We start from the raw sequence: 19,210 nt of genomic DNA, 5'->3' as shown, positions 1-19,210 counted from the left end.
TTTGCGGTGGGGAAAATGCAAAATGGCGGGGGGGGGGGGATAAGAAGACTCTTATTACCATCTATGCCCTGGTATTTCACTTCTGTTCTTTGCAGAGCAAAGACTCTGAATTGGCCATTGATTAAAAATGTGCGAATTTCTGACCAAACTAAAGAATAGAAAGGAGTTTTGTTTTAAGCAGGCATGTGATGGGTCAAATATAAATTAACTACTAACAATTAAGTTTTAAAGGTCCAAGTGTTGAGACAAAATTCCATTTCTTTTCTCCAAGATGCAAGGACAAGAGTTACTCTAAACAAGAGTTTAACACCAATCAGCAAACCCCTTGAAAAGTTTAATAGGAAACAAAGAAAATTCTCCAAGTGCCAAATTTTTATAAGTAAAATACTAACAAACCATCAAGCAAAAGAGTCCACAGCCAGCAGACCAAAGGTTGAAACCTCTGGGCTAATTTGTAAGATCTACGCTTTAAAAATAAATTAACTCTTTAGAAAGGAGGGGTGAGAAAACCTTCCCTATGCTTCTTTTCTTGGTAGAAATGTTTTCTCTTATTGTTGTGGTTGTTTTCTCCTGTACAATGTAATTTCTGTAATTTCGATATTGTTGTTTTCTGTATTTTGATATTGTAAACTTGTATTTCTTGTATTCTGTGAAGACCACTCCCTGGAGTGTGAGGCACCTGAGTTGTCGACTATCCAAGTGAGCCTGGGGAAATGGAAGGAGCTAGTATTCTCAGTTGGGAAGAGTTGGATTCTTCAGTGAGTTCGACATTTCACTTCCCTTTAAAATTAAATTGCAAAGTAATGGCACCCCTTAAAAAAAGAGAAACCTTAGAAGTGCAATAAGGGGAGGAATTCTGAAAAAAGGAGAGGGGGCTATTGGAAAAAATAAAAAAAAAAAGATAAAACACCGTTTCCCAGTTTCCCAGGATGATGGTGGAAGCCACAGGGCCATGTTAAGACTGGGCCCCGATACTGGTTTAGAACAAGGGTGAATAAAACTGGCTTGACTTCAGAGTACGGCCAGCTTCATTAGTGGCTCATGGACATCCTTTAGATGAATGTCAGAGGGAAACGACCAGGAGAGCAAGTGAAGCCAAAAGGGGCTGGAGCTAGAGAAACTGCATAAAGGGATAAAGAAGGTGATTAAAAGTCAAAGTCAGATGGCCTGATGCTTGAAGGAGAAATACCGGAGGCCAGAGAGGAAAGTGCCTTCCTACCCAGGGGGTTAGAGATCCCGAGTGGCTGCAGAAGAGAACAGCAGGTCCGCCGAGGGCCAGAAGGAACCACCTGGGATTCAGACCCAGCAATGGTGCCAACTCGAATCTACCTCGTGCTAGAGAGAGTAGCCTGGTCTATCGTCCAACACAGAAGAGATTGGGCAGGGGCTCCTAGAACCAACAACTAAAAAGGGAGTTGGGAGAGGAGCTAAGAGAAGGCAGGTTAAGCCCCAGACAGAACTGAATGATGACCAGGGATAACTATTTACTAGTACTTTTACAATTTCTTGTAACTCTGTAACTTCTTTCCCCAGTATTTGTGAATTTTGTTAACTTCTGTTTTCTCCTGTACCAGTAGTAAAAATGTTTCTTCGTGTACTAGTAGTAAAAATTGTTTTTTTGTGTACTAGTAGTAAAAATTGTTTTTTTGTGTACTAGTAGTTAAAAATTGCTTTTTTGTGTACTAGTAGTAAAAATTGTTTTTTTCCTGTACTAGTAATAAAAATGGTTTAAAACATAGATGTGATATGTGTGTTTATTTCTGTAAAAACTGGGTAACAGTGTCGAGAAGTGGAGTGAATGTGGGAAGAGAAGAATCCAGGCGGGAAAATGGGAAAAGAAATCACGTACAATAAATACTTGACATTCACAGGAGGTTGGTCACAAAACCTCAAACCCCAAGTTTGTAGACACTGCTGGCCCTAGCAGTTGGTCCTCCTTCATAGGCCTCCCCGCCCCTCTCAAGACTGCACGTGGGTCAAGGAGAGAATTAGATCGCCCTTCTCAAATGTGGATACACAGAAGTTGGCTAAGCCACTCATTAGGATGGGATATACTCTCAGCCACCAGCCTTGCACTACAGGACCCCAGAAGCAATTGTTTTAAAATGTCATGGACCTACTAGATACAAAGTCCTTAGGCTGCCCAGAAACAAACATCAAGGAGGAGGAGATCATGATCCTTCACAGGAGACATCAGGAATGTGAACCCTCTTCAATGGCTACACTGTTCCACCAGGAAGCAGGAATTCCTTGTTGAGCTACCACTGTATATATTCAGTTTTTAACATTAAACGTCAAGTGAATACTACTCAGAGACTTAGTTACAAAACCAGTTATTTCTGCAGCACTAATGAGTTTTATAAATATAAATACACCGTCATTATCATTATATTTCACTCTGGAAAAGAACCCTGTTCCCGAACCCCACGCATTTGCCCAGACATTTAAGAGCTCAAGTTGTAATGCATTCCTACTCCTCTCTCTTCCCTCCTGGGGGTTAGTACCTGTGGTTGAGTCATCATCAGGCAAGCGAACCAGAGTGTAACATATTCCCGGCTGATTGTAAGCGAGGCTAGGGGCTGGGATGCAACACAGCACCTCGTAGGAATCCGACGGCTCTACCTGGACGGTCACCTTCTCCAGCAGCTGGTCGTTTAGGGTATTGGTGCAGTCAAACTGAAAAGTCAGCAGACAGAGAAGTGATGAAGGTGCACAACTCCTTCCTAGAATGTTGGTCCTTCCCACCCATGACCCACAACTCCGTTCTGGAACCCACTAGCCTTTACCTCCCTCAACTATCCTGCACATCTCCTCCTAAGATTTTTATTGAGGCAATAGTGGTTGCCTTGAGTTCCTTTTGTTTCTTTTATTTATCAGTTCCTTCTCTTTCCTGAGATTGAGTTCTACTAAACGAGATGGTGGAAGTCTGGTAGCTAAGAATCAAACCAAAACCCAAGTTCTTGAAGAACCCACTTAAGTTGCCCTGATGTTAAATGATGATTGTTTTGAATAGGTTGTACATGATGTTTTCTGACTTATTCACACATTTCACTTTTATGTCCTTTAACATTTTAACCATCATATGAAGGCACTTCTATAGCTATGGAGTTAGGGAACACCCCAGAAATGAGGCCAAGTTCCTCTCCTCAGTAGAAAGCAGCTAGAATCATAAACTGAAGGGGAATCAACACTGCTCTCTGAGCTATGGGAGCTGGTGGTGGTACCTTCCTCACCTGGAACACGATGTGGTTGGTAAACATGTGCTTGATACAACGAACAAAATATTCCGTCTCTGCTTCTGTAAGTTGAATGGGCTCAGAAGACTTGAACAAGGGTCCCAGATCCATAAACTCGGGAATGGCAGCCAATTGTTCTTTTGAGAAAAAAGATGAGAAGGAAGAAAGCAACAGGAGAGAGGAAAAGACATTACTCTGGGTGCCTAAAATGTTTTAAGTTTGCACTGTTTTAGTCACAGTGGAAGGCTCAACTATGTCCCTAAGCTTTAGTGAAATAATCTTCTAAGAGAGTTTATATACTGAATTAGTACAAGGGGGAAAAAAAAAAGAAATTAAATTCCTAATTTTGTAGAATTTGAGTTCCCTGTTAACCAAGATACAGAGTAAGGACAATATTCCCAGTTAGTAAGTTAGCAGGTGGGAATTACCGTGGGTTCCAGGTAGCCCCAGCAACTGTCACTTGGAACAACAGATACTCAGTCATATAAAGATTTCCTGCATTAACAATTAATCACTTTGAATAAAAGCAGTGGAGACTTCATTATATTTACAGTGCCTGGGATGCAAGACTATTACTTCTACACATCAAATCAACATACCTTGGAAAATGTCTTGCCTGGAAGGAGCCAACTTCTCTGGCTTGGTGGCCACAAGTGTAATTTCTACAAAGACAGATATGAGCAATCAAGTGAGTGTCCCTCCCACTATCACGCTAAAAATGAAGACAGAAAGAAAAGCGGGCAGAAACTTCTAGCAGATACATAAAGAGCTATTCCTAAATCATACCGGTAGACTCTTTGTCACCGTTTTTAGGGAGAAGTTCAACTTAAAGTGTATTTAGTGAATGTATTTTGTGAAATAAAGTGGCCCCCAAAATTTGCTTTAAATGGACCAGGATGGGGAAAAAAAATTATTCTTAAAAGGAGGAACGATTTATAAAACAAATCTCATGATTCAAACAGGAAAAATTACTGGTATAATATCAATAGAAATACTGAAAGTTTTGAAGGTTAGGATAATATCTTTCATCCTCAGTTTGAGCCACTAAACACTTTCCTTCCTTCCTTTTGTTGTTGTTGTTGTTAGTGGTGGTGGTGGTGGTGTTGGTGTTAGAGTTTTAAAGTTAGATATTCTTTGAGAATACTTTTCAGGATCCTGTCCTATATATTCTTTCACAACAAATCTCCAATAGCAAAATTAACTAAGACTTTACCAATTTCAGAAAAAAATAAAACTAGGAGGTAACAGCACAATCACTGTTCTGAGACCCACTAACTTCAAATGCTGTAACAGTCAGCATTAAAAGAAGAAAACACTCAGTCTGGGTCAGGCTTCCTAGTCTATGTGAAAACCAAGGGAAACTTTTAATTTTTTTTCTTAAGATTTATTTATTTGAGAGAGAGTGTGAGTGCACATGTACATGCAAGTGCAGGGAGGGGCAGAGGGAATCTTTCAAGCAGACTCCCCTCCCCCCACCCCAAGTGCAGAGCCAATGTGGGGCTTGATCTCATGATCGTGAGATCATGACCTGAGCCAAAACCAAGAGTCATATGCTCAACTGACTGAGGCACACAGGTGCCCCAGGAAAGACTATTTAAATCCCTAATTAAGAAAATAAGCCTTTCGTAGTGCCATAAGATTTAGAAGTGACAAACAAAAGAAGTATTTGAGAAAAATGTATTAACAGTGTATTCAATGGGTATGAAACTACTTACACACAGAAAAACTGAGTTAAGTGTTCCCATTACCTGCTTTCTGCTCAAAGACAGGGGCCACGGCAAGTGGAATAGACTTCATGTCAAAGGGTTTCTCTGAAGGCTCCAGTGTGTACCGGTGAAGGGCCTTCTCTAGCCCTGGCACCGAGACCGTGAGGCCTATGAAACAGAAATCTTGGCATTATCACAATCCCAGTATCCGGACAGGCCCAGATTTGTAATATTAACTGAAGCTTTCTGATGAGAGAGAAGAGTAAGACCACAGACTTTACAGCTGGAAGTCATTCAAAATGAAGCTATTTTATAAAACTGCCTTATAATTTTGCCCAAGGGAGCATGGGAGCAGAGTATAAAAATTTCCAACAGATTAGAAGTACCTTCCGGAAAAGAAAGCAACTTAGCCACGTGGGAATAATCCTAACATAAGAAAAAAAGGCAAACCCAACCAAGACGGAGCTTAAAAAGAACCGGGAACAAGCCATGTTCTTTGGGCCCTTATATACTTGAGGTTCCCCTAAAAATGGAAGTGCATTCAAAGACAAAAAAATCAAGCATTTTGCCTAATGAAGTCAGTTTGTATGTGAATAACGCTTCCAAGACCCCATCTGGGGCATAAAAGTGTGTTTGTCTCCATCCCTGGCTCTCACTGACCGTTGAAAATGTACGTAGCATTCAGCGCCATCTGCCTCTGCTGCAGCACATTCAGGTAGAAAGTAGCCCTGTCCCGAACCTCATCGTCCGTGTCCATCATACACCTGTCCGGGGACACAGAAGGGGCATGTCACAGCACCCTATCAACTTCTAATCGCCTTCTTTACCACCACCCTGGAAGGGCACCGTTGAGGCCCTCTGCTACCCCCTTTATAAAAGAGGTCCACGATGGCCAACGGTGGATCTTACAATCCCCATGAATTTTGGAGACTGTTTGAGATTGGTAAAGAAACAGGGTCCTTACGAACCAGAAGCACTACGCAAGTAAGCGTTAGAATAATCAGGAAGGCTACGACAACGTGAACTAGCAGTTTGGCCTCTATTCTCGAATATGCAACCACACGACCCTGGCAGACTTTGACTTCTTTATAATTACAAGACAGGAATATTCTGCTTTCCAAGGATCCTAACAAGCATTCAGAATCCAGGCAGTGTTACTACTCAAATGGCAATTTGTTTTAGTGAAACCAGCCAGCCTCTGGCTTGTAATTTTTCTGCTTCGATTATAAGATGTAATCACAGTATATTTGTGAAAGCAGGTCTTTTCCTCATCAAATAGGGAGTCATGGAAACCATGAAAAGCTGATTTTTCAACTCTCCACAGTGCATCACTTTGAAGTTGGCCCCTATTATGCAAATTAAGGCACACGCATTCAGATTACTTCCTCAAACTCACACAACAGAAATTCAAAGTAAAAATTACGGCGTACACAGCACACACAAGATTACTAGAAAAGGTAATGGAAATGCCGTTTGCCCTTGACTTATTCCATCAATTCTACTCTCAAGCCTCACAAAGCACTTGATATGAGGAAGTCTCTATTCAGCCATATGGTGTTCTTCAAAGAAAAAAGACATTGTCTTACTTACCTTTGTAAGAGTACTAGGATACTTGGGAGAAGATTCTCATTTTGAGCCCCAAATTTAGCCAAAGCACTCACAGCAGCTATAATGAAGCATAAAATAAAACAACGTAAGTGCTTTATTGGTTTTTCAAAGGTTAAGCAATAGTCATTCCAAAAAAATGAGTGTGTGCTTCTTGATTTTATTTCTTTGCTCCATGTAATAAGCATAACTAGAAATCTGCAGGCCCAAGAGAGCTATGAGTAGGAAAATTCTCCATGCACTGAGGAAAAAGAATCATATATATTTCTTACGGGAGCTCTCCTCCACTCTGACCACAACCCCTCGTATTCCACAGGGAGGTAATTCAGCTCTAACTCAAACAGCCAGCCCCAAGCATAATAAGAAACTCTATTATCAAATTCACTTCGTTTAGTCAAGATTTATGGCCCACCTAACTTGTGTCAGGAACTGAGCTAGGTGCTGGAGGTGAAAAGAGAAAAGCCATGGTTCCTGAGCTCCGGGAGTTGTACTCTAGTGGGGAAGACAAGTGAGGGAAGAGATAAGGACAGGGGAGCAGAGGAAGCCCTGGGACAGCGACCCCCAGGATGCCGTGTGAGAACAGAGGAAGGGACTCGGAACTGCTTGGAGAAGGAAGACAAGGGGCTGAGCCGTGCTGGCTGCGCTAACACCGGGAGGCCAAGCAGTGCTCGCCAGGGGGCCAAGGCAGGAGAGGGGCAGGAGAGGAGCACGAGGGGCAGAGAGAAGGGGTCCAACCCTGGAACGGACACAGCCGAGTGAGGCTGAGGCAGAGGCTCTGCGCTGGAGCAGACCAGGCAAGCGTGCGCCTCAGAATTCTCTGAAGCGGAGGGGAGCCCACAGCGGGACTGAGAGAATCCTGTCAGCGGGCAGAGGGGGCTCTGAAACAGCAGCAGGGGCTTCCGTCTTCACTGCGGAGTGGATGGTAAAGGTGAGGATTTGCCTTTGGGTTGAACCCAAAGTGCCGGAGACCATGGACATGCGGGTTCAGGAAAGAGACGTGGGACGGCGGTGTCCCCGCGCCCTGGTGGGGGGCTGAAGACGCCCCCCAGGAAGATAGCTTGTGTTGTATGACAGGCCCCCAAGGAAAACTAAGTATTTATGCAATGAAAGAGGGGCCCTATAAATCAGACAGGGAGAGATGGAAGGGGCGGGCTACTGTGGACACCACAGGGAGAGAGCATTCAAGATGTGTTTAGTCAAGAGTCCGTCAGGCTGAGTGAGAGGTGAACAAAGGTAAGAACGTCAGTGACTGACTTGCTTTCCCAACGAGCTTCTAAGTAAGTTTTCTAAAATAGTAGCTTCAGAGGGCTTTTAAGGGAGAGAGCTAGATTATAGTGAATTGAAGAAAAAATGGAGAATAAATTCATGGAGGCAGCTAATAACTGCTGCTTCGAGTTTGCCTGACAGGGGAGGTCTAGTCAGTGAGCTAGTAAGAAACAACGCATCAGAGGTGGGTTTGTATTTTTAACAGGAGAGATTTTTGCCTGTTCGTAGGCTAAGGGGAGGAAGGAGAAGCAAAATAATTTTCTACCACTTGTGTAAAAAGTCACTTAAATACACACACACACACACACAATTCATAGATGTTCATATGGACAGTGTGAGTAACTCTAACTCTGAAAAAAAAAAAAACATGCTGCCACCACTGTGTTCCCATCGTACTGAAAGTCAAGGGTCGTCTGTCTCTAAGGTAAAGCAGAAATCGGGGTGGAAACCGGAGTGCGGACGAAGAGGAGTGTGCCTGGCCTAAGCGTGCTCCAAGATCCTACCATTGAACAGACGTCACAACTTCATTTTCCAATGTCCTCACCACCCCCCTGAGTTAACAAGCATTTCCACAGATGAGCAGGTACATCGGTATCAGGGTTCCAGTGACTCACCAGCTCTGACAGCCTCATTCTCCAGTACGACCCTATTAAAAATAAAGCGGATATACTTGGAGGGGACAGGCGTTCTGGGGCCCTCTTTGCCCAGCAAGTGTAGAATCTTAGTAGCCAGAACAGTGTGTTCACAGTCCTCAATGAATTCACAAAGGTGGGCTAGACCTGCTTCTTTACCCTCGGGGTTCTCCTCCACAATGCTGATTATGCAGTCCACAATGGCCCGCTTATATTCAAAGCCTCCCTGGCAAAAGAGAAAATCGCCATTCATTCTGAGGATGCTTTTTGGAGAAATGCTTCTACTCCCAGGCTCAAGCTTCTAATAGTCAAATTTCATTTCCTTTCCCTTCTGAAAGAAACAAAAGTGGGTTTTTTTTCCTCTCTCCAAGTGAGAAAACTAAAACAACAGCATGTTTAGTAATGATAAAACAGCAAGCAGAATTACGCATGCCATTCTGCAGGCATGCCAAGGTGACAGAGCTGTTTTAAATACTGTCTGATATTTCACGGGAATCATAAAAATTTAAGAGAGCAACTTCCTGTGATGAAAACATGTCTACCTACATCATCTCGGAGCATGTTGGAGAGGAAAGTCATCATGACACTGTGCTTTCGAGGGTATTTCTGACAGAGAGCACTAATTGCCTGCACAACCACCACCTGTGGAGAAACAAACACAGAAAGGACGTTCATCTTCACACCTTGAGCTACGAGGCATACTTTCCCTCTTATTTATTGCAAGCTAAGGTGGCGCAACACTTCTGGAGTGGTTCTTCATGAAAGACAGGCAAGGAGACCTCCCAGGAAAATAAAAAACAATGTAAAAATGAAGTTCATTCAAGAGACCCCATTCCTTTGCTCTAAGCCAATAATCACATAAAATTTTTAAAGTGAAGAGTAAAGATAAAAAGCAAAAGAGGGGCATCTGGGTGGTTCAGTTGGTTAAGCATCTGACTCTTGGTTTGGGCTCAGGCCATAAGCTCAGTCATGAGATCAAGTCCAGCATCGGGCTCGGTGTTCAGCTCGGGAGTCTACTTGAGATTCTCTCTCGCTTTCTCTCCCTCTGTCCCTTCCCTCTGCACACTTGAGCTCCTGCTCTCTTCTCTAAAATAAACAGATTTTTTAAAAAAAGCATAAATAGGCCAATTTCCATAGAACAAATAGAAAATTACCTGGGAACCACTTCACAAAATGGTTTCTAGAAAAATTTTACCACAACTTTGAAGACCACTGTCAAGAAGTGAGAAGGGTATGAGATTTTCCCCTACTTCCAAGCTAACAAGTTAGTCTGTCACAAATTTCATGGATTGTGGTAGAGAAAACAAGACCTCTGGATCAGGAGGACAATTAAATACAGCATAGCTAGAGCATCAGCATTTGGGGGCCAGTTTCCTCAGAGGACAATGTCAAAAGGGCCACAGTAGCTCTCATTACAGAAAAATCCTGAGGCATGGAACTCAAATATTTTCAAGAGGGTAGTAAGCCTGCGGGACCTTTGTGCTGAAGAGAAACGTCTTTATTATCCTGGACAGTGAGCATGCTTGCTTTTTGCTCTAGGGAGAGCACTAGCTGTATCTTGTAGGGCTGTGTGGAAACCTGCCCTTTACTTTTAGAGGGAGACACTGTATCTTCTAAGGCTGGAAGAGAACGTGCACTATACAAAGGGAACATATACATGCATAACTAGTTAGAAGATAAAATAGATACAATGGTTTCTAACAGCAACAAACAAGAGAAAATAAGAAAAGCATTTTGAAAGCATTCAAAACTAACAAAAATATTATAAAATATTCTTGAAAGGCAAAACCGTAGATTTGAACAAATTAAGATATCCCTTTTTCTTGGACAGGATCTCTCCAACATCATCAAGCTATCTTGATGCGATCCCAGTAAGAATGCCAATGATGAGATCTTTCATGAAGCTAGACAAGTTGATACTAAAATTTATGAGGGAAAAAAAAACATGGAAGAATAGTCCTGGAAACAATAAAAATAGTCATGTGAGGGGGCTGAGAGATATTAATATGCCCTACAAAGTGTGTATATTTAAAATAGTGTGTGATACTGATATATGAGTAAATGAACAACAGAACAGAATAGGAAGCCCAGGAACAGACCCACATATATATGGAACTTCAGCAGATAATAAAGGTGGTATCTCAAATCACTGGGGCAAAGACAGTCTTTTAAATAAATGGGTGGGGGCTGGATAATCACTGAAAATGATAAGAAAATGGTAAGATAAGCTCCATTTTTCATATATGATAATAAAATCCAATGTATCAGAGATCTAAATGAAAACATGGAACTATGCACCCACTGGAAGAAATCATAGGTGAATCCCTATTCACTCAATCATATTCTAAAATCTGAAGGGAAAGCTTTCTTTCCTTTTTTATTTATTTATTTTTTTTTTTGGAGTCAGGGGAAGGGCAGAGGGAGAGAGAAAACCCCCAGCATGGAGCTCTGTATGGGGCTTGATCTAAGATCTAAGATCATGACCTGAGCACAAATCAAAAGCTGGACATTTAGCCAACTGAGCCACTCAGGCGCCCTTGAAGGGAAAGCTTTCTATTACCCAAATGTCAAATGCAACAAGATTGACAAATCTTACTACATAAAAAGAACAAACTTTTGCACAACAGAAGACATCATAAGAAAAGTCAAAAGACAAAGGACAAACTGGGAGAAAATATCATAACATATTTCATATATAAGGAACTAATATCCCTAACATACAAGAAACTTGAAATAACTGAGGAAACAAAAGACCAAAATTCCTATAGGAAATGGAGAAAAGAGATGAAAAAATGATCTTTGAAAAGAAATATTAGATGATCTTTAAAAATGTAAAAAAGATATTTAACTTCCCTCATAGGAGGAAAAATTCATTAAAACTACACCAAGATCACTTTCTCACCCGTCAGGCTGGCAAAACTTCAACACACAATACACTCTACTGGTGAGACCACAGGGAAACTGGCACTCTTTTATGTGCTGGTGGAATTTAGCATTCTCTACAAACAGACTACATATTGATTTACCCTTCAGCCTAGCATATGAACTTCTAGAAACTGACCCTGAGATATACCTTCAACATTTTAAGAAAACGTATGCACCAGATTATCTGTTGCAGCATTATTTGTAATTGCAAAATACTGAAAACTCTATAAATACCTAAGCATAGAAGATTCATTCAGTAAGCTGTACCACACAATGACCTTCATAAACTCCTAAGGTTCCCCAAGATTCAAAATGCCTACTTGAATATATAGGCTAAGTTTGTTTTTTAAAAGTCTAGATATAAGAGTATCTGGGTGACTCAATCAGTTAAAACATCTGACTCTTTACTTTGGATCGGGTCATGATCTCAGAGTCCTGAGATCGAGCCCTGCATCAGGCTTTGCACTGAGTGTATAGCCTGCTTAAAATTCTCTCCCCTGACCCCACTGCTCCTGTGTACTCTTAAAAAAAAAAAAAAAAGAAAGAAAGAATCTAGATATATAGTAGAAAAGAATAAATAGAGCCAGTTATACTTGATTGAGAAAAAAAGAGAAATAACAAAATTTTTCTACTTTACTTTTTTAACTGAAATTTATTTTATTATTCTTTTGATCATCTCTGACACATTCTCACCAGTTCTATTCAACACTATAGTGGAAGTCCTAGATATTTTAATAAGAAAAAAAAAAAAGAAAAGAAAAGAAAGGGAAGGCATTTAGATTGGAAATGAAGAAGCAAAACTGTCTCTATTCAAAGATAATACGATTATTTATACAGACAATCTTAACAAATGTGTAACAACTACTGGAACCAATAGGGGTATTTAGCAAGGATACCAAGTTATGAGAAAGCAAAAAAAAAAAAGTATTTTCATATACCATTAGCAAACAATAAAATAGAAATTTCAATAGGATATAAAGGCACAAAATATTTAGATATAAATTTAACAAAAGATGTGCAAGATCAATAGAGTAAATGCTATAAAGCATTGCTCAGAGAAATTAAGGAAGACCTAAATAAAGGGAGAGGTATACCATATTCATGAACTGGAAGAATACTGCAATGATGTCAGTTCCCCCCAGATTTATTTACAGATTCGACATAACTCCAATCATAATTCTAGCCGACTTTATTTTATGGAAATTATAAGCTGATCCTAAATTTTATATGGAAATATAAGGACCTAAAATAGTAAAAAAAGGACAAAGTCGGAAGACCACACTGCTTTACATTTAAAAGGTACCAGAAAGCTACATTAATCAATACAGTATGGTACTGGCATAGGACTGACAAACAGATCAACAGAATATGATAAGGAAACAAGAATACACCTACTATTTTATAGTTATCTGCTTTTCAGACAAAGATGCCAAAACACTCCAATGGGGGGAAAAGAAGATGTTTTCAATACATTATGCTGGAATGACTAGATATTAGTGTGGGGAAAAAACCTTGAACTTATCACACACAATACATAAATATCTAATTCAAATTGGATCACAGACCAAAATGTAAAAGCTGAACCCATAAAACATTTAGAAAACATAAGAAAATATCTTTAAGGCCTGGAGGTAGACAAAGGCAATATAACAGTGAAAGAAATTAATAAATTAGACCTCATAACAATTTAACACTTTTGCTCATCCAAAGATACTGTTAAGAAAAAGGCAAGCCAGAGACTGGGAGAAACATGATCATATTTAAACTTTTACCTTGAACTCATCTGAGATTTCAGACACAAAAGAAGATATCTGCTTCATGAGCCTGTCCACACTGCTCTCACTCCCTGTTTTGAGGAGGGTAGTGATGGCCAGAGTAGCAATACTTCTGTTTGAGTCTGTGATCAAGTTTTCTAAGTCCAGATTGCAGGCAGTAACAGCAGAGGGGTGCTTCATTGCCACCTTGTGGAAGGGCAAGAAAAATAAAGTAATAAGCAAACTGCTACTGAAGAAGACAGGAACATTCAAAAACAAAGGAAGAGGAAAACAGAAATTTTAATTAACGTAAGCAGCTTTTAAAAATCTAAATGGGACAAAATAGGTCAAAAGTAATTGTTTTAAGAAGAATATTTCCAACTAATAAGGTATGATACATCATCTGATAAAGGATTAACTGCCAGAGTCACAGTATAACAGCACTTTCTCCTAGGTTTCTATAATCTTTATAACAATATCACAGTCTGTGCTGTGCTACAGTTGGCCCATTTCTCTTTATAGTACGTGTGTCCATGGGTATCTATTTCCCTAGATGTAAGGATCTCGGAGAACAGGACCTACCGTGGTAAACGCGGCTCAAAGACTATTAATATCTTAGCACTTCGAAAACATTTCTGTATTTGAGCAAACTCCAGCTAAACTGGACTGCTCACACTCACTGAAACATGTCTGTCATTCTCCTGCTTCTTTGTTTTTGTCAAAATGTTAACCTCTCCATCTCAATATTGGTATAGAATCCTTTACCCACAATTTTAAAAATCTGAAAACTCAGCGAAGTATTAGCATCAAAATTCATTTAACAGGAAAATGTGACCCAAACTAATGTAAAATGAGCTAAATATGAATTTATTCTACATAGTGAGGACAGTCCTATGTACAGCACAGAAATACTACTAAATCTTTAAAAAAGAGGGGCGCCTGGGTGGCTCAGTGGGTTTGCCTCTGCCTTCAGCTCAGTCATGATCCCAGGGTCCTGGGATGGAGCCCCGCATCGGGCTCTCTGCTCAGTGGGGAGCCTGCTCCCCCCGCCAAGGCCTGCCACTCTGCCTATTTATGATTTCTCTCTGTCAAATAAATAAATAAAATCTTTAAAAAAAAATAAAAAAATATTAATGTTTTTAATGGTAGGGTACTGCTATAGGCTCAATGGGGTTAGTATATAATATAAGAGCACCATTTTGCCTTCCTAAAATTCATAGAATACTGAATTCTGAGACACATCTGGCCCCAAGATTATAGATAAAGGAACGTGGCCTTATATCACTTCTTAAAAATACAATTCATGTTGTTATTCTGTAAAGGGTTCTTCCTTGGCTGTCCTATAAAGGTTTATCCATGGCTTCTCTTACCTCCAATTGTACATACAATTAATTTATAATAGATCACACACTGCCTTATGACAAGTCTTCTACTACATTAAACTTTTATTTCAAGAGTGCCCTGATGGTGGCTCAATTGGTTAAGTGTCTGCCTTCAGCTCAGGTCATGATCCAGGGATCCCGGAATCAAATCCCATGTCAGGCTCCCTGCTTGGTGGGGAGTCTGCTTCTCTCTCTACCCCTCCCCCACTGTTTGTGATCTCTCACCTGTGCTCTCTCTCTAATAATAAAATCTTTAACAAAAAACACCCAAACTTTCATTTCAAATGTTTATGGTTATTTAATTTATTCTATGTTCCTGAGTTGTATCCTCCAAACCTATGGTGTCCAATACGGTAGCAAATAACCAAATGTGACTATTAAGCACTTGAAATGTGGCTAGTCCCAATTAAGATATGCTCTAAACATAAAATAAGCACTGGATGTCAAAGATTTAGTGTGAAAAAATACAAGGTAAAATAGATCTTTAATAATTTTATACCAATTCCATGTTGATAAGACATTTTGTAGATATAAGGGTAAATAATTCAAATTAATTTCGCCTGAAAAATTTTTAACATAGTTACTATAAAATTTAAAATTACACATATGACTCACATTGTATTGCACCAGCATTGTCCAAAAGAACTTTCTACAGTGATAGAAATGTTCTATATTTTTTGCTCTGTCCAATATTGAGAGTCACTAACCACATGACAGCTGAGCAGATGAAGTGGGGTCAGAGTGACTGAGGAGGAGCTGAATTTTTAGTCTTATTTAATTTTACTTAATTTAAATGGAAATGGCCACTCATGGCTAATGGCCATCATACTAGACAATGTGGTTCTCAGCTATAAAGTGCTCAAAGTCAGAAATGAATTATAATCTTTAGTTGAATAGGAAAAATGGCCACACCTCCAGCCACAAATACAAGGAAGGTGCTACAGAAGTGAAACCCAAAAATCCTATCTACTAACCTTGGAGAGGAAGCCAAATGCTTCACATGTAATGATTCTCAAGCAAACACTGATATAAGTCAATAGTTGGCAAAGGGACACCTACCTTGTTCAAGGTCCTCACAGCTGCATATCTCAAAGCTGGCTTAGGAGAGCTACAGAAAAGTTGAAGAACTAGGAAGAAAAAAGATCGTTGTTAATATAGCTCATTTCATCATATTGCATGTATCTGAATACAGTACATGAAGTATTATATTCAAAATATGCATAAAGAGATTAGATCATAGCATTAAAACTTCACATGAATCAAAAATAACAAAAGCACTTTTTGTAAAACTGTAATACAAAATTTAAATATAGGAAACAAGGTTTATTTTTCTGTAAGAATTAATATACCCATTAATATCTGAATTTGTGGTAGCAATATTTATAGTTATAAGAGCAAATGGGGGGGGGGCGCCTGGGTGGCTCAGTCATTGAGCGTCTGCCTTCAGCTCGGGTCATGGTCCCAGGGTCCTGGGATTGAGCCCTGCATCGGGCTCTCTGCTTGGCAGGAGGCCTGCTTCTCCCTCTCCCACTTCCCCTGCTTGTGCTCCCTCTCTCACTGTGTCTCTCTCTGTCAAATAAATAAAATCTTTAAAAAAAAAAAAAAGGAGCAAATGGGCTTTTCAAACATTAAAGAGAACTGAATGCATGAAAGTTACTTGTCTTCCAAGCGCAAAATTTTTAATGTTTTATATAGGGAAATGGTAAGTTCTGAAAAAAAGGTAATTAAGTAAAGAACAACAAAAATAAATCTTCTACATATCAGAACACAAAGGTATATATAATAGAGCTGGGGTTCAAAAATCATTCTTACTACCTACCCTGCAGAACTATGGAACTTCAAACAAAAACATAGGAATAAAAACAAAATCCAGCTATCAAACACACAACTAACCTGAAACGGCAGGTGCCAACTCCCTTGCAGTACAGTTAGGAAGATGGATGATTGCTGACGCAGCTTCATAAATAACCATTTCATGTTTATTTCGCAAGCAGCTCTCAATGAAATCAAAGAGTGGACTTTCATGGCTGACAATAAATATAAATAGGGCATCATTAGGTATCAAAAAGAATAGGTATAATATGTACAGCAGTTAAAAACACAGGCAGACTGAGAAGCACTTTTGGAATTATGGATGAAGGACCACTGAAAATCCATTCCTCCATAAAAGCAATGAGAACACTGGCATAAATTTTCAAAATTAACTTTCTCAGCACTCTAGAAATTAGCCAAAGGCTTGCAACAATCCCAGAAACATTTACTCAAGAAAAAGAGCTGAATCTTCATAACAACAGCAAACAAGCTTTCTGGTGTTTTCACTTGCTCTATTTTCTATTCCCTCTTCCCAGTTTCATGGTAGCCTTGGAAATCAGCAGCCTCAGAATTGCAGTAGCTCTGAAAGCCAGCAGCCTAGCAGCCATTGGAGGAGGCAGATGGGTTTGGAGCTCTCTCAAAAGCTCTGTTCCCAGGGAACTTTCACTATTTGACCTGACTGGGGTCCCTAGAAAAGCCCCATTCACGGAGCTACTCTTTATTTCATCTGACTCAGAGCCCAATTGGTGAGGAAAGCCCTAGCCTCAGCAAGTTTGTCCCAAAAAATCAGTGGCAACTGTTTAACACTGCAGTTGCCAAGCCAGTGATACCATCTGGGGTAAACAAGAGGTTGGCCAAAAAACTTAAAAGGAAAATCTTAGAAATAAGATCACCATAAGAGACTTTGGCAATTTCTGACATATTCCTGGGGATCCAGAAGGCTATGCACATGTAGAAAGGCATGTAAATACCCAGAAAAGACAAGACAAGCACTAAGAAGGCTCTCACCCATGCCTGACTTTGAGGTTCTGTGAATGTAGGAAGTGAAGGCTAAGGCAGGGTTGTAAACTGCCAGACCACAGAAGGCATGTCCCAACATACAAAGTGCCCATTAGAAAAAGAGTTGGAGACCTACTGGCTTAAATCACTTAAGAAAATCTGTCAAATCATCAAGCTGATGACTTAGCTAATTAAGCAGAGACTTCAGTGACTGCCTGACAAAGAGTAAGACTGCAGAATACATCTGGGAAAGTCACTAAACAGACAACAATCAACAAGCAGCAACAATAACAACCTCTGAGGATGGGGAAGAGGGAAATGTGATTACTGGAGTTACCGCACCACTTAAAATACCCAGTTTTTGACAAAAAATTATGACACATGTAAAGAAATAATGAAGTGTGCAGTCCATAGCAATTATTCTTGGGGAAGCCCAGGTATTAGATTTGGTATTGGATTTACCAGGCAAAGACTTTGTAATGAATATAAACATGTTCAAAGAAATAAAGAAAACCATATCTAAAGAATAAAAGAGAATTTAAGACATGACAATGATATCTCACCAAAGAGAGAATACCAATAAAGAAAAAAGGAGTTTGGGTTTACTTATTGTGTTGTTGTTTTTAAAGAAACCAAATAGAAATTCTGGATTTGTAAAGTGCAATAATGAATTAAAAAGAAAATTTAAATCGGCAATTCAGCAGCTGATCTTCACTGGCAGTAGAAAGAAACCCGTAAACCTGAAGGAAGGTAAAGTGAGATAATCCAGCTGAGAAAAACAAAAGAAAAAAAAAAAAACAAAAAAAACAGAACAGAGCCTTGAAGTTCTAGGGAATATGACCAAGGGTATGAACAACTGCATAATAAGAGTCCCAGAAGGAAAAGAGAGAAACAAAGAGACAAAAGGAATATATGAAGAAATAATGAAAAAAAAAATTGTCCAAATTTGATGAAAGCATTAATCCGTGCACTCGAGTAGCTCAAAAAATCCCATGCAGGATAAAAAGAAAAAGATTCACACAGAGACACACCATAGTCAATTTGCTGAAAGCATAAGACAAAGAGAAGATTTTGACAGCAGCAAGATAAAAACTACTCATCTTGTTTTACAGGGGAGCATCAATACAATCAGGTGGCTACCTTTCCACCCGAATAATGGAAGACGTAGGGCAGCACAATGCCATAGTCAAAGAGCTAAAACAGAAAGACAAGAATTCGGGGCGCCTGGGTGGCTCAGTGGTTTAGATCCTCTGCCTTCAGCTCGGGTCATGGTCTCAGGGTCCTGGGATTGAGCCCCACATCAGGCTCTCTGCTCAGCGGGGAGCCTGCTTCTCCCTCTCTCTCTCTCTCTGCCTGCCTCTCTGCCTACTTGTGATCTCTGTCAGATAAATAAATAAATCTTAAAAAAAAAATAAAGACAAGAATTCTATATCCAGCAAAACTATCCTCCAAAAATGAAGGCTAAAAAAGACATTACCAGATATGAACATTGGGGAGAGTATGGGATATGGTGAGTGCTGTGAAGTGTGTAAACCTGGCGATTCACAGACCTGTACCCCTGGAGCTAATAATACATTTTATGTTTATAAAAAAATAATAATAAAATAAAATAAAGAAAAGAAAATAGTCTTTAAAAAAAAAAAAAAAAAGACAGTAACCATTAGAGACCAGTACTGGCTATATTAATACCCGACAAATAGAATTTAAGACAAAAATATTATAAAGAGGGGGAAATTGGAAGGGGAGGTGAACCATGAGAGACTATGGACTCTGAAAAACAATCTGAGGGTTTTGAAGGGGTGGGGGGTGGGAGGTTGGGGTACTAGGTGGTGGGTATTATAAAGGGCACGAATTGCATGGAGCACTGGGTGTGGTGAAAAATAATGAATACTG

At 39.8% G+C, this 19,210-nt stretch overlaps 1 protein-coding gene across 3 annotated transcripts in view; it reads right to left on the bottom strand.

Moving 5' to 3' along the window:
- COPG2 (COPI coat complex subunit gamma 2) overlaps positions 1 to 19,210 on the bottom strand; it is a 114,993-nt gene that overhangs the window by 41,392 nt on the left and 54,391 nt on the right. For all 3 annotated transcript variants that reach the window (XM_082694005.1, XM_082694006.1, XM_082694007.1), the window contains 11 exons: positions 16,400 to 16,533; positions 15,566 to 15,633; positions 13,143 to 13,331; positions 8,992 to 9,087; positions 8,428 to 8,671; positions 6,533 to 6,608; positions 5,603 to 5,706; positions 4,985 to 5,110; positions 3,836 to 3,898; positions 3,234 to 3,373; positions 2,505 to 2,676 (listed from right to left, as the gene is read on the bottom strand). In XM_082694005.1, coding sequence (XP_082550131.1) covers positions 2,505 to 2,676; positions 3,234 to 3,373; positions 3,836 to 3,898; positions 4,985 to 5,110; positions 5,603 to 5,706; positions 6,533 to 6,608; positions 8,428 to 8,671; positions 8,992 to 9,087; positions 13,143 to 13,331; positions 15,566 to 15,633; positions 16,400 to 16,533 — 1,412 coding nt within the window. The remainder of the gene's footprint in view (positions 1 to 2,504; positions 2,677 to 3,233; positions 3,374 to 3,835; positions 3,899 to 4,984; positions 5,111 to 5,602; positions 5,707 to 6,532; positions 6,609 to 8,427; positions 8,672 to 8,991; positions 9,088 to 13,142; positions 13,332 to 15,565; positions 15,634 to 16,399; positions 16,534 to 19,210) is intronic.

Source organism: Mustela nivalis, assembly GCF_964662115.1.
Source record: "Mustela nivalis genome assembly, chromosome: 12".
Lineage (NCBI taxonomy): Eukaryota > Metazoa > Chordata > Mammalia > Carnivora > Mustelidae > Mustela > Mustela nivalis.
Note: the sequence above shows the minus strand (reverse complement) of the source record. Positions and strands in the feature narration are given on the sequence as shown.